This window comes from Syngnathoides biaculeatus, chromosome 15 (assembly GCF_019802595.1).
Source record: "Syngnathoides biaculeatus isolate LvHL_M chromosome 15, ASM1980259v1, whole genome shotgun sequence".
Taxonomy (NCBI): Eukaryota; Metazoa; Chordata; class Actinopteri; order Syngnathiformes; family Syngnathidae; genus Syngnathoides; species Syngnathoides biaculeatus.
The window spans coordinates 25,082,749-25,098,314 of NC_084654.1; the positions used below are offsets into that span (position 1 = coordinate 25,082,749).

Genomic DNA, 15,566 nt, shown 5'->3' on the forward strand with positions numbered 1-15,566 from the left:
GTCAATTTTAGAACCAAAGTTATTTTTATTGAACATAAATGACCCATGAAAAGTTTCCAGTAGGTTGAAATATTTTATTTTTGCTGACGATACAAATGTCTCCTGCGGAGGAGAGAACCGACCCTCGGCAACTGAATTGGGGAAACGCAACAAATCTTTGATTTGTCGGGATTTTCATGTCATTGACGCTGTCGCGTTGGATTTTTCCCGGAATGAATGAACAAACAAAGCAGCAAGCGTGCAGCCAAGGAGGATGAGGACACACTTTTGATGCTCGTCTTCTTCATCCTTGAGTTAGTAAACTGCGTGATTGACTATAATCTCCGTAATTAACGTGTGTATTAATTGCCGCGCTTTCCTCGGAAGTCACGCTAAATACGCGTTTGTGCCACATTTGCGGTCGACGTGGATTCTCAAGCGTCGGCGCCACGGCCCATGACGCCGTCAATCCACTCGGTGTAGTGCGAGACGATGGTGTAGATGCCCGGCTTCTTGACCTGGCCGCACTTTTTCCCGCCGTTGGACGTGATGCCCACCGCGACGCCGTTGTAGAGGAGCGGACCGCCTGAGTCCCCCTAAAAAAATGCCAAAGAGGGCAACGAAATAGGGAGGAAAAAAAAAAAAAAAAGGTGGTCAATACAAACGGCGGAGAAGAGAACCGAATATCGAATAGAACGTTTGTTGAGGAGAATGCGAGCGCTACGACAAAATGGAAACTGTCAACTCGATTTGTGAAGCTGAGCTTCACTCTGTATTTCCATCTTCCTGCTTCTGAAATTTCGTGTCTTGTTAAAAAAAAAAAAAAAAAAAAAAAGAATAAATGTTAGAAATTCTGTCGTTTTGGGTGGTATTCTCTCTACGGTGGTGATACTTGCCTCACAATTCTGAGGACTCGGGTTCAAATCTCGGCACGTTCTCCACTTCCCTGCGTGGGTTTTCTCCAAGCACAAAGGATTCCTCCCACATCCCAAAAACATCTCAATGGAGACTCTAAATTGGCCCGAGGTGGGATTTGGAGTGCGCCTGTTATCGGTCTCCGTGTGCCCCGCGATTGGCCGGCGACCAGTTCAGGGTGCCTCCTGCCCGACGACAGCCGGGATCGGCTCCGGCGCTTTTGCGGCCCTCGTGAGGAAAAGCGGATCAGATTGAAAATATCAAGACCGGGTGGAACTCGACACTGAATAAATTGCGAGTGTGAGTACAGTAACGCCACATAACAACAGCCCTCAGGCTTGAAAGTTGCGAGGAACGTTAGTATCCTGCATCCTGCATCGGATTTGACGCTAACGCGAAGGAATCCCAAGTATGCGTTCCGGCCAGTTTGTCCACTCACGTCGCAGGAGTCCTCCATCTTGTGCGGACGGTCGCAAGGGTCCGGGCACAACTTGTGAGCGCAGATCATGTTGTCGGTGAACTTCCTGCCGAAGTAGTCGCTGCGTCGGCACCGGTCGGAGCTCACCACCCGGATGGACGCCTCCTTCAGGGTGTCGGGTCTGGAGCCCAGGTTGTCCAGGGAGCCCCAGCCGGCCGTCTCCACCTCGGCGTCGGTGCCGGGGTTGACGCCGCCGGCTCGCAGGAACGCCACCGCCCCGACGGCCTCGGAGGCGTTGAACGGCCGGTCCAGCTACGGCGGCAAAGTTTTGATTGGGCGCTCGTCAAAAGCGCTTTCAACCGGCGAGGGCTTACTTTAATCAGGGCGATGTCGTTGTCGTAATTGTGGGCGGTGAACTGAGGGTGATTGTGGAGCTCCAGGATCTCAAAGGTCTGCTTGGTGTCCTCGGCTCGGCTCAGGGAGTGAACGCCCAGGACGACCTTCCTGCCGTTGGGCCTGTCAGACGGCGCCGGAGGGAGAACTTGAGCCGACAATCCAAAAACTGAAGAAGGTGCAATCCTCTCAGGATATTCGTCCACTGATATCAACAGCATGAGCAATATCAGCTAATATCAAAGAAAACCATTTTCAGTCTTCTCGCGCTCTCTTGCTGGTATTTTGATTCAGAATGGCAAATGACTGATGTCGTAAAAGAAAAGCACGTGCGTTCCTCTCGTGATAGTATTGGTACAGTTGTGATCAGTGTCATATTCAAGGGAAACCTCATAGAATTATCATTGTAAAATCCTTATCATCGGTAGCGTAGAGGTACGCGCCGCTGCCTTTTTTTTTGCCGATTCCGCGCCTCCGGTTGGTTTTACCCCGTGGGCAGGCAGTGCACGGCCGTCATCACCCACTGGTCGGCGACCACGAAGCCCCCGCACTCGTGCTTCATCCCGTCTCCCTCGGGCACCTGGATGGACGCCACGTAGGGCCGAGAGTGGGCCGCCGCCTCCCTGCCCCCGATGATGCCTTCCCCTGAACACGTTCAACCGGTTACGCGCGGGACCAACGGGGAAATAAGGACACGTCGCCGTCGGTTTTAGGCCAACTCACCGAGCGAGAAGCACCCCGCGACCAAGATCCCCACGGCCACGAGCGTCTTCACGGACAGCATGGTGGAGTTTTATCTGAAAAAGAAAAAAAAAAATGTCACGCGGCTGAGAAATTTTCAAGGGTTCCAGTGAGGAAGTGGGAGTTCATCCTCCTCCTCCTCTCGTCCCTTTCTGGGAACACAAACGGAAAAACAGGAAAGCAAAAGCTATAAATCAACTCCAGAGTCACCAAAACAAAAGAATCATCAGAAATGATTTCCCGAGGGTCTACGAGCAAGTTTCTGCAGAACTTTCACATCTCTTGAACCTCAGAGACATCCGAAGTTCATATCAAGCTTAAACATTGACACGCTTTGAAATTGGAGGGTTTTTTTTTTTTTTTTTTTTTTTTTAGGGTTTTCCTGGACAAACCACAAAACAAAATTTCCACTCGATGAAAGCTACACGAAGTGTCCAGGGAGCAGAGTGCCTTGTTGAGGGCAAAACTGACAAAACTGCCGAACACGCTTATCCGAGGTCGGGACGCAAGGGGCAGTAGCTTTAGCTCGGACGTCCAGACTTCCCTTTCCCCAGCCACCTCATCTTCCGGGGGGGGGGGATCCCAAGGCCTTCGCAGGCCAGCCGAGAGACGTAATCCCTCTAGTGTGTATCCGGGTGGTCCCCTCCCGGTGGGACGTTCCCGGAACACCTCACCGGGGAAACGTCCGGGAGGCATCCGGATCAGACGCCTCTCGGTGCGGAGGAGCAGCGGCTCAACACTGAGCCTTCGGAGGAAACTCGTCTCGCCGGCTCCTATCCTGGATCTTGTTCTTCCGGTCGCTATCCAAAGCTCATGCCCATAAGTGAGGGGAGGAACATCGATCGAGCGGTAAATTGAGAGCTTCGCCTTTCCACTGTCGGGATTTGCGAGTTTGGACCCTACGAGTGTTCACGAATCGAGGACTCTATGACCAACGATTGGAAAAAGTTAAGAGCAAATGGATTTATGACAAAGGAATGTGCAATAGAGACGTCCGGGTGTCTTCTGGCCGGATAGCCAAAGAAGAAGACAAAAGCTGCCCGGTTTTGATATGTATGGGTCCATGGTAGAAGTGGCTGCCCCCCAGTCTGGTCCTGGGCCGGGATGGCAACTTTCCGCTCCATATCTGGTGTCGTTCGTCTCCACGGCAACGCCTGGGAGAGGAGGACGGCGCCAGCCGGTTTTCTGCGGACAAAGATCGAGGACAACCACCGGCTCCACAACACATCCTTGTCTGATTAGCACTTTACCCGTTGATTCAATGTATAAGGTCATATTTAAGCAAATAATGAAAGTCTTCACCACTTTGCTCCTTCTTCACCACAACGGAGCGATACAAAGTCCGCATCGCCGCAGACGCTGCGCCGGTCCGCGGGTCGCTTTCACGATCCATTCTTCCTTCACTCGTGAACTTGAACTCCTCCACTCATCCCTGACCCTTTACTGAATACTCATTGGATCGGATTTATTCATTTTTTAGAATTTGTTTGTATGTTTGTTTTTATCTGTGGCAGACCTACAACATTAAAAAAAAAAAAAAGAAATCAAGCATTTAACGGTTTATTTTTTTTTGTGTAGTGTGCTCCAAAATGATCAACACACAACAGCGCACACAAATATCGTGTTGCATTGCTGAGCTTGAAATCTCACGTGATCTCACAAAACGGAAGGAGAAGAAGAAGAAGAGGAAGTAGTAGAAGAAGAAGACAAAAATAACGGATGAATTGTTTCTTGTGTTCTAGTGTAATTTGTCAAATACGTTTAAACACAAACTCACTCCCTCTGTCAGTGAGATGCCACACGGAGATATCTTTGTTTTGTTTTTGTTGTACATTATTATATAGCGGTTGTATTAAGATACGGATATGGACACTAAATCGAACGTCCACCAAAGGCCCGGAATTCACCCGCGAACTCGCCGGACGCCACTCCCGAGGTAAAAAAAAAAAAAAAAAATTGAAATCGAGATGAAATTAGCAGGTCAGACCAAATGTTAAAGCGCACCGGCCTCTGCAGGCTGCAACAAGAACGACACGTGAACCTTCTCAAAGCAAAACCGCATTCAGTCGGGATGAGTCACAAGAAGGTTGAGCAATGTTGTTGCCTTGCGTGTCTTCAACGTGTGTGGTCTGACATGAAGTAGCTATTACAGCTGCTTGACGGCTGATTGTTTTGGTTTTTTTTTTTAAATGTATTTCTTTCTCTCTGTCTCACATTCTCACTCATGTTCATACAACGAGTCCATCTAATCGAATGTAATCTATCAATCTATATCTAATCTAATTGGTCTGGTGTTGCCTTCAGGTCCAGTCAGAATTTCCTCAAAAAAAAAAAAAACTCCTTCAAAAAGTCTTCATATTTTCTATTTTTTTTTTTAACTTGCCATTTCTTCTATGTTTGGACTGTGTGTGAGTGAGACCACCAGTTTAAAAACGTCTAAGGGGGGGGGGTGAATTGGGGGTCACGTGACCCCCCCCAATTGTGGCGGTGTAGTTGGCACGGGGGTCCACGTCGCCTTCACACACACACACACATGCACACACACATCGATAGGAGAATTTCAGGCTACTTTTTGCCACACACATGGGGTAAAAAAGTGGAGGGGTGGGTTTTGGGGGGCACGTGCCCACCAAATTCCACCGCCTCTGCTTCTCTGGGTGTATTTCATCCCCAGGTCCACATGAAATTCTAAATATAGTTCTCCGGGTTGCCAGTGAGACACGGAAACGGGGCGGAGGTGCGGTAAACGTGGGAATGTCTCCGCGTGGTCTTGCTCGTGGGACCGCCGTCAGGAGGCGGGTAGAAGCTCAGTTTTGCGGGATTCAACCTTTCTCACGGGAAAAGAGGCGACGAGTGTGTCGCACGCACGTACTGTACATTTATCGTAATGCTTTCTGTATTAACGCAACGCGCATTGGTGGCGAAACAGCCGGCAACAAAAAAAAAAAAGTTGCGATTAGGCCCCACTTTGGGCCTGTTTTTGCTAAATCGGCCTCCGATGTGAATGGGGGCCAGATTAGGGATGAGGGATTGAAATTTGGTGTTATTGCTCATCAGATAATGTCCGCATCAAATTCAAAATGGCAAATTTGTCTGGTAGCGAATCAGTTAAGCGTGTTTGCTCCTTTTTTTACAATAAAAAAAAAATTGAATTACAACCAGTTTTTAAAAAGGAGGGTCAGGTTCAGTAAATATCCAAAAACATTTGTGTTTGTTCATACTGTATGTATTCGCGAGTGAATTTGAACAGTTGAGCAAACATGCAGCGAGGTACCGTGAAAAAAAATTGACATACAATAATCAAATGTATGATGCAACAATACACTGGAAATCAAAATATTTGATCAAAATATTGCGGCGAGAACAACTCACAAAATGCAATTAAGGCCCACCACAACATGACATTGTGGAAAAACAAAAACTAGACAGTTGGCGACCCCCCGCAATGTAAAAAGTGTCCCCCCCCCCCTCCCCATTGGGAGAAAAACAAAACAAAACAAAAGGTGGGCATCTCGGCGACAGAGACTCTCCACACTTTGCTTTCTTGCCACAGGTAGATATGAAGTGGTACAATACTATGATTGGAAAACAAAATATTCTTTTTAAATACTGTATTGGTCCAGCATGCAAGCAGTCAACAGGATCCTTGTGTTTGAAAGAAAAAAAAAAAGTCATTTTTGTTGTGAAAAGATGAAGTCTTGCGATTGGTCGTTACAGCCGCCGTTCAAATCTGGAACCGCAGCAAAAATGGTCGCCGGTGCTGAACCGCACTTCAGAATTCTCGCACAAGTTCGGCTGGCTGACGAAGATTCGAATGTCCGGTGCGTTTATTTCATTGAATTACAATCAATGGAATCGCATGTAATCATGATGGGGTGGGGGTGGGGGGGGGGGGCAGCGCACACACACACATTCCGGCTCCCATCAGACGTCCTCGACGTGAAGGAGGAAACACTCGAGATTACATTTTTAATCCTCCTTCTCGACAGCACACACACGACGCATTAGTTAACCGTTAATACGTGACCTCACGCACATACTCAACTCAATGTGTGTGACTTACCAAACCCCCCCCCCCCCCCACCTCACAAGCGTCGACGGAAAAATGATGGGTCTCTTTTTTTTTTTTCGTCCTCTTCGCCTGTTGACAAACGTCAGACATTGTTTTTGACTTGCTGTGTCTGGACGTTACGTCACTTCAAGAACAGCGACAAGAAAAGAAAATGGATTAAAAAAAAAGAAACAAAGAAAAGAATTTATGAAAATGCGGCTTTTTAAAAATGACATTTTTTCAGAGTGGTTGGCTGCTTTTTCATGCATGCATGGAAACTCCGAATGTGCAAGCATTTTTTATGAAGTGGATTTTTACATTTTTCCTTGATACTATTAACAGGGTCAAATTACTTTGACACTCGTTCAAAAGTTCCAAAAAATGTTCGTGACGTCATACATTAATACAAAAACATTAAGATGAAGACTTTTATTGTTTTATATTGAAATATGATTTCGTTTGTGTTGCTGTCAACCAGTCATTTTTAAGTGAGCAGTTGAGACCTTCTTGCGCCCTCTACTGGCCATTTGCCACCGGTCTTTGCCACTTAAATTAGAAGTAAAAACGAATAAAAAAAAATGACATTTTACACGAAACAGTGCTTGACTTATTTTTCACTGGTGTATGAAAATGTCAAAAGTTGAGATGCCGCATCAAAATCTGATGACAGATGGTTAGCTTCTTCTTCCACTTGTTTGAAAGTTAGCGACGTTTGCACGTATAACTAAAGTTGAAATGAGTGTTTTGTTGTTTTTACGCTGATGTAATTCATGGAATTTCCATGCTAGTATTTTATGGAGTCTATATTTTAGCAGCAACCGGGTTTCACTTCATTTTACACTTGTACGGCATTTAAGCGACATTAATCACGGGCTGCATAGTTAATAACATGTTTATGACGGCCACAGTTTAACCCTGGAGCACATTATTCGGAGATCCCTTATTTCCTACATGGGCACAAGAAAAAATGGATTCCAAATTGCGCTGAATGCGCTCGAGGCCGCTTTGATGCTCCACTAAACGAGATGTCGAGCGGCGTTTAAGCTTCATTACACGCCGACATTAGTCAGAAGTCGTAAAAAAGGGCGTGCGAGGGAGGGAGGGAGGAGGCGGAGGAGGAGAAGAAGAAGAAGAAGAAGAAGAAAAGTGGACGTGTTCCTCCCCAGGATGGGAAAACAAAACAAAGAACCCCGGAGGAGAAAAATCCTCACAAGTGGTGTCGCCGTCTTGGAATCCGCCCCACGAGGCGTTCAGGGGCTCTGATTTAAAGGAGGAATTAGGAGCGTCGCCACCCCTTTGGGTCCCTCTCTTATTTTTGTTCTGATTCCAGCGACGGGCCCGATCTTGCCCGACTTTCAAAGCGTAATTGACACCTTGGCTGTAATTTGACGGTTTCACTCCACCTGCCTTTTGATGTCTGCGTCGTGTGCGTGCGCTCTGCCGCCAGTCACTTCCAGCCCACCTCGCGAGGCGTCTCGGAGACGCTCGGACCGCTTATGAAAGGTGGGGGGGGGGGGGGCAGAAAACGACGCATGCGGAATCATCCAAGTACGCAATACAGGAAAAACAACCCACCAAGATTCGATCAAAACGAGAAAAAAAAAAAAACGTGACAAGACGACAACCCGACAAGCTGCAAAAAAAAAAAAAAGGCAGGGAACCCAATACGAACAAATAAGTGGCGAGACAACGAGGCACACTTGGCGTCTTCGTGTACCTCGGGTGCTGCCCGCTTAGAAAATGACCTCCGTGAACAAATGGAATCCGTTTGAATTCAAACAAACGCACCTCAAGACAAGCCGCTAAAGATGGCAACGAGGTCGCCGTGCCGTCGAAGACCCCGGCAGTGATTTGAGGTTTGAAAAGGACGGGGGGGGGGGGGGGGGGCAATGAGGTCGGTGTCGCCGTAGCCGGGCAATCGCGTTGATCCGTCGACTTCTAGTTCCAGGAAGGCGGGCACGTCCGTTACGGTTAGCATAGCAGGAGACGCTCAGGTGTAGGCTAGCCACCAAGGATGACTAGCGGTTTGTAGCCGGTCACCGCGTCTTCAACCGCCGATCGATGTAGCCCGTCTCGGTAGGGTTGTTCGTCGAAGACCGTATCGGGGGGGGGGGGGGAGGGGGGGGATGTCTTCGTCGATGTCTTGACGGTATTTACGGACGTCGTGGCGAAGTAAGCGCGGTTGATCTACGCGGTTTGTTTGACAACTGACGGCACGGGTGCACGGTTATCTGGCAGCGTAGCAGATACTGCCGGGCGAGCAGTCCGTTGCGGCGCTTCACCGGTAGGATTCTGGTCTCACGACGCAGGTGGTCCTCGTTAGCCGGTGGTGACTCTGAGGGCGGCGTTGTGCCGAGTCTGGACCTTCTTCCGGTGCGACGGCTTGAGCGAGGGAGACCAAACCGGAGCGCCGTAGTTCAGGACGGACCTTCCGACGGCTCTCGGCGCTCGAGCCCCGGATTGAGGCGAGGTCGCGGTTTCTGCTGTGCTAAGAAACGGGACAAAGCCGGCACGGCTGCGAAAACCCACTTTTCTTGATCAATTTTGGGTCCAACGGAGCCCCGTAGATTGCGGTTCGACGCTCGCGGGTTCCGCGGGAGGTCACGGCCGGTGTTGCGGCGGGGTGGCCTCAGTTCTGGTGTCACTAAGAGCCCCGCGACCGACCGGCGAACAGTTCTGGGTTCAGTCTTTGTTTTGCCTGAAACCCCCGCAGGCCTAAACCGGGAGAAGCGCCGACGGACGGACAGTTTTTGAGTGTGCGCGCACGGGCGAGTTGCTGCGATATTTAATAGACGCACGGGAAATCCCAACTTTGTGTAAGGGACACGGGGGTGGGGGTGCGTCAAAGAGGTGCGGAAAAATGAGACTTTTTGAGAGCGTGCGGCTGGGGGAGGAGCAGGTGGGCCGACGTTTGCGAAAATCGCCGTTGAAAGTTCGAATTGCTCCTTTTTGAGGGTGGGCGCGTGCGAGGGTGCCCCAATTCCGTGGATTTCGAAGGGGGTGGAATCTGCACAGACTCAGACCGAGCCAAGGGTTGGGTACCGGTCATCCGGAGTCGAGCCTCCCCCTCCCGCGGGGTGCGCCGACCTCGGCCCGCTTGCCTCGGCAGCCGTCCAGTTTTCTGTCCAAATGACCAGCGGAGGAAGCGCCCCCCCCCCCCCCCATTGGAAGCCCCTCGCTGGGCCTGCCGCGAAGCCGACAGAGCGTCGCGGTTGGCCTCGGATTGCACCTGCACTTTGGGGGGGGTCCTTTCGTTTCCAGCTTCTTCCCGCCTTTGCTTGGTTGCTAAATATTATTTCGACTTCGGGGACTTCAACTTTGGAGGATCGTTCGCCCAAAATGGGAAAAAAAATTTGCACGTTTGCCAGTCAGCTTACCCAGAGAAACGGGATATCTTTTTTTTTTTTTTTTTTAATAACTCCATACCTGTATTTTACTATATATGTTATTTCTTGACAACTCGTTCAAATTGGAGCTCGCGTCCTACCCAAAGTGGGCAGGGATTGGCTCCAGCGCTCTTGTGCTAAATATTAAAACATTGATTATTGTTGATTTGAAACGAGATGGAAGGAAATTTTAACATTCTTTTCTCATGAAAATATATTTCAGTCTTTAAAGCCCCGTCAGCGTGATCGCGAGTGCGACTGTTGTCTGTCTCCGTGCGGTCCGCCTTTTGCCCGAAGCTGGCCGGGTTAGTGTCCGGCCCTCCCGTGACCCTTGTGAGGATAAGCGGCTCGGAAAATATAATAATAAAACCTTGATGTAAAACCTGAAGCTGCGGCCATTTTTTTCGTTTTTTTTTTTTTTTTGTTAGTCCGCAGGCGGCGTGATGGCGTACTTCTTCTTCTTCTTCTTCTTCTTCTTCTTCTTTGCTTTTGCGCTTCCCAGCACGTTGCTGCAATTGCGCTCGCCCGATTAAGCGGGGACCGCTGCAGGGTCAGAGGTGGTGTTGACCTCATAACAAGGAAGTAGCACGACGTCGACGCCCCACCGTTGTGACACCGCGTACACAAACACTTGCGAGGGGGGGGGTGCGTGAGGGGCGTGGCCAAATTTGTTGACGGTGAGTGCGTAACTTTCGTTTGTGCAGGGTTGAAGGAAATGTGCTTTTTTTTTTGAGGTTGTGTCGGTGTGAGAGGGGCTGAAGAAGACTCACATAAACGCCAACCGCAACCATTAATACGGTCGGTCGGATTACGCCCGACAGCGTTTCCCTCCATGGCGGTCCGACCGACGGATTGCGTGAAAAGGAAATGGCGGAAAGTCAGAAGCGGGGGTGGCAGGTTTCACACTGCCGCTCAACTCGTGTCTTTGTTTGCCGACGGTCCGAAAGGCACCGGCAAGGAACGGAGAGACAAAAATGATGTGAACCTTTCCCAACTTCACAGGTAGTAAGCACAGTTTTTGGAAAAACATCGAGAAAGTCCGGAAAGGGGGTGTGAAGGCCCCTTTCCATTTTTTTTTTCCCGTGTGACCGAGTTGTGTGAAACCGGGAGATGAAGGTGACCTGCAAGTTTTTGGGCTTTAGGGGTGGCTGTGTGAAAGGTAGTAGCCGTAAAAGGGGGCGGGGGGCAGGGGGTGGGGGGTGGAGAGGCCCCTTTCACGCTGCATGGCTAAGCTACTTTTTTTTTTACGTTGCTTGACTGTGTGACAACTGGCATGGAAGTTGGGGGAGGGGAGGGAGCAAATTTTCCAACTCTAGACACGTACCGGGCGTTGTGTGAAAGGTTACAGTGGGATTCCGAAACGGGGGGGACATCCCAAGTGAAATTTTGGTTGGTCTTCCCAATCTTCCCTTTGCTGTCCTGTCGTGAGTTTGGACCACTGAACCCAGATGAACCCCCCCCAAAATAACTAACCAGCCCCCCGCCCCGCCTTCCCCCATGTGCCGACACGAAGCTGTTAGGCACGTCGCCCGACTCGTACCCCCCCCCCCCCCCCCGATCACCCGGCTTCTCCTTTGCCACGGAGGCTGCTTTTGCCCTCTGCGTGAACCTTTTCCCCGAGACCCCAAGCTCAGAGGGGGCTGGATTAGCGCACGGATAGAGAAAGTGTGTGCGCGTTACCAATTATTCCCATAGTGACACACACGGCTGGACCGTTCTGCCCCACGGCGCCATCGCTAGGCGACCTTTCAGATTTCCAGCCAGCTTTCAATCGGACCGCTAAGTGACGTTCACCGAGCGCCGAGAAATTTGGTCAGCAGATTTATTGTGAGTAAACCCACCCAAAAAAAAAAAGACGCGAGAAGACCACTCTGTTGGTTCCAGGTAACCATTTTGAGCTCGGTAAGCATCCCTGCTGTCAAATTTCAAGACAAAATTCAGCCCTCAGAGGCAAACGTCAATTTCGGTTGCCACGTTTGTCACGAGTCGACCCACAAAAAAAGTCTCAAAAAGCCACGCCTGAAAAGAGCGAAAGTAGAACATTCCTGTTTTGACTCGGTAGCAGTTTGTCCAATTCCGCCCTCAAGTCCACTTTGGGTTTTTAATTCCACATCACGTCCGGCACGAGTCGCCCCACAAAAAAAGTCCCAAAAAGCCACGCCTGAAAAGAGCGAAAGTAGAACATTTCTGTTTTGACTCGGTAGCAGTTTGTCCAATTCCGCCCTCAAGTCCACTTTGGGTTTTTAATTCCACATCACGTCCGGCACGAGTCGCCCCACAAAAAAAAGTCTGCGGAAAAGATGCAAGTCTGCCACGTCGGTTTGAAACGCATCCGCGGTTCCGTCATACGGTTGTGAATGGTTTTTCTTCGTGGTGGGGTGGGGTGGGGTCGGGTGTTGTCGTAGCGGTTGGGGGGCGCGGGGGTTCCGCGACTCCCTCAGTTGTGTGTTGTTACAGGACGAGGCGCTAAGTCATATTTTGGTCAAAGCAAGATGATTCAGTGAAGGCGTTACAGTTTGTTTTGTTGTTTCCTGGGGGGGGGGGGCTCGCCTCAACTTGACCCCTACCGGACCCCCCCCCCGCTTGTGTTTACCTCCATGGACCCCCGCGCCCCCCTCCACCCACCCCTACGTTGTCCTCCTGTGAGGCCCGGTCGCGGACATCCAGAAGAACAACAGTTCTGCTCTCGCACAATGGGCACGTCCATGTCGATTAGTTCGGGGAGGGGGCGAGAGGGGGCTAATAGCTTATTACGCCGTGTAAAGTGACAGTGTGATGTGGGGGCCCCAATTAAAAGTGTGGGAGTGTTGGGGGTGGGGGGCGCACATGAGGCCAACGATACGCATTCCACTCCCGACGGGTTCCCCGCCGGGTGCGGCGGGCTCTCGCGTTTCGGTGGCCCACCCGCCCCGCCCCGCCCCTCCCCCCGGCCGTCGTGGAACACGAACCAAACAAACCCTAAACACGGCTTCCTGTCCGCTAAGCTCGCTTTCACGCCGCCGCGCGCTCGCTAGCTTGCGGGGAAATGGGCGGAGACTTCATCCGACCAGATGAGCGACAACGCGATTCATCAACACACCCTTTGATCCTCTTTTGTTTGTTTGTTTGTTTGTTTCAAATCCATCTTTTGGTACTTTTTTCCCCCCTGACCGAACATCCCGCGTTCGCCTTATCGGAAAGCGCGCAGCAAAAAACGCTCAGCCGGTCTGAAATTCCAATAGTTGGCAAAATCCAATTTCAAATTTAGTCCATTTTGAAAAAATAATGACCATAACTTCTTTTTTTTAGTCTCTTAAGGCTTACAACAATTAAGGAATGAATTACAGGCAGAAGTTTTGACTTTTTTTTTACAATATTATAATATAATATATCATTATATAATCATCATTATCCTTGCTTCTAATGTATAAATGTGTGTGTGCGTGTATATGAAAAAAGGGCAAAAATCTTCCAATTTTTGCCGGCTCATAATGCCCGATTAAGTCTGTTGGGCTTGAGTTCTGGTGCAGCGGTTCTGAAAGTGGCCCACTTGGCGTACTTGAGCTGCCTCAATCACTGAATGATTTGTGCAAATGACATAATTAACGTTGAAGTGATAGTGGCTCTATAAATGATTGATTTTATTTATTTATTTTTTTTTTTACTTTTAGTAAGTGGGGACATCAAAAGTTCTTTAAAAAAAAAAAAAAACCGGCGGTTCTCCAAAGTGCGCAGGAAGCGTCCGGACGAGGGCGGGACCGATTAAATTGGTAAGTGGGCCCGGCCGGCGAATCGGAGCCGGGTCGTCTCCGGGTCAAGGTGTCGTTCATTATTTTTCCGCCTGTCGGATCTCATGAGCGGCGGCGGCGGCGGCGCGGCGGCCGGGGAGCAAAAGGGCTCGGCGCTCGGGCTACGTCAAGCGCGCTCAAAGCTCCTCCGCCGGCCGGGGGGGGGGGGGGGGGGATTATGATCAACAAAGCGTGTCTCGCACCTGCAGCCGCCTGCACAATGGAAAGTAGCGCACCAAAAACTACTGGAGGCCTTCGGCCCGTGACATACGTTGACGTTAACTCAACGAAAATATTTCTCGGCCGGTCCGGGAGCCAAAAAGAGAGCAAAAACGGACCTCGGGCTCATTTTTGGCAAGTGTTTATGAAGCACCTCGGGCCGTAATATTCAAATGTTTGGGGTCGGTTCAGGCCACGCGCAGCCATCTTACTCGACAGTACAAAGTTGTTTTCTCGGCTTTTTAATGTTGACATTTTGTTCTCGCCATAACTACGCTTGTCCACGTGGATGACGTGCAGCACTCATCATAGGCGAGGCGCTTTGGTGAACGGCGAGGGCTCAGCGGTGCTTCCTAGTTCCAAATCGGCTGCTTGACCCCCAAAGTGTTACCGTACCAAAAATCTGACGTTCCAGACTCCAAAGACTTGCGTTTTGTATTCCGCAGAGGTCGCGATGCCCCCGCGACGCTTCTCTCTGTGGACAGTCGACGTTCAAGATGGCCGCCACGCAAGCACAGGAGGTACGTCTTTTGGGAGCGGTTCTAGTCATATCGTACATCTGTGACCTGGAAGTACGTCAGGCCCGTTGGTCTCTGCCGCAGCGCCAGTAAATCACAACGGTCTATTCTGGAACCCACAGACTTTGACAAATCAAAAGTACTTTTGAATGCGGTTGTTCGGTGGATCGTTTATTTTTCGTGGTTTTGGTATTCCAACACCTCCGCCGCGTTGTGAGTTGTACCCCGGCGCTCCCTCTCGTGTCCTTACGTAAGGTGGAATTCCTCGATCGAGCGGACCCCGCCCCGCACGGAAAAAACCCGATTTTCATTAACGAGGAGACGCCTCCCGCGGGGGTCTTTCCAGGACGCGGACCTCCGCGACAGCCCCCGAAATGTCACCCCGGGCCCGATATGCCGGCGCTTCCCAGCCGCGCTGACAATGGCGCTTTTCAACGTCAAATGAGGGAGGTGGGCGGGAGTTGGGGACCAAAGGAAGACGGTCGAACGGACCCCGGCCGGGTCAGTGGAGCTTCGCTAATTGACAAGTTGGCAGCCAATCTGCTCATTCAGCGGAACTGCTGCCAGGCTCGGAAGCTTCTGGAGAACATCTCGTACGGACGTGAAAGATCGCAACATTTATTCGATGGAGCAGCTCGGGACTGGAGACGAAAAGTTGCCACCTGGTTCCAGCAGATGCCTCGCGGTTTTCAGTCCTGCGGTTTCCTCCCACACCCCCAAAACGATGCGTGCTAGGTCAAGTGAAGAGCTGAAATTGTCCGTAGATACTTGCTTTTGTAAAAGCAGTAAAAACTTGCTAGCTCAATGGCGCAGTTGCCTGAAGCAATTTCAATGATTTTGGAAAACAGGACATAAAAACAACAATGCGCAATTAAGCTAGCTTTATTATCATTATTATTATTAAAGTAAGTTTAAAACAAACAACAACAAAAAAAAGGTTAGGCTGGTAGCAATCCCGCTATTAGGCTGCGGATTTTGCGCTCTGCGAAATTGAGGCGGGTTAGGGCTGTCGTGATCGGCCCAAACGACGTAACGGTCGTCCTCCGCTAACGCTAACGACGTGAGAGAAGCCGCAAATTGACGGGCGTCAACGAGCCGACCGGGACAGAAGACGAAAGCGTCTTTGTTCCCCGCTGGAGCCGCGCGGGCTCAACTTTTTGTTTTACTTTGAAAAAACGC

The 15,566-nt window shown here is 50.2% G+C and overlaps 1 protein-coding gene across 1 annotated transcript; it reads right to left on the reverse strand.

The window, feature by feature from the left end:
- Positions 1-59: 59 nt before the first annotated feature.
- cfd (complement factor D (adipsin)) lies at positions 60-2,587 on the reverse strand. The gene is made up of 5 exons (XM_061844936.1): positions 2,429-2,587; positions 2,194-2,350; positions 1,687-1,828; positions 1,334-1,624; positions 60-575 (listed from the first exon to the last, which is right to left on the reverse strand). The coding sequence occupies exons 1-5, from the start codon at positions 2,487-2,489 to the stop codon at positions 414-416; spliced, it is 813 nt and encodes a 270-aa protein (XP_061700920.1). The 5' UTR covers positions 2,490-2,587; the 3' UTR covers positions 60-413.
- Between the last annotated feature and the right edge of the window lie 12,979 nt (positions 2,588-15,566).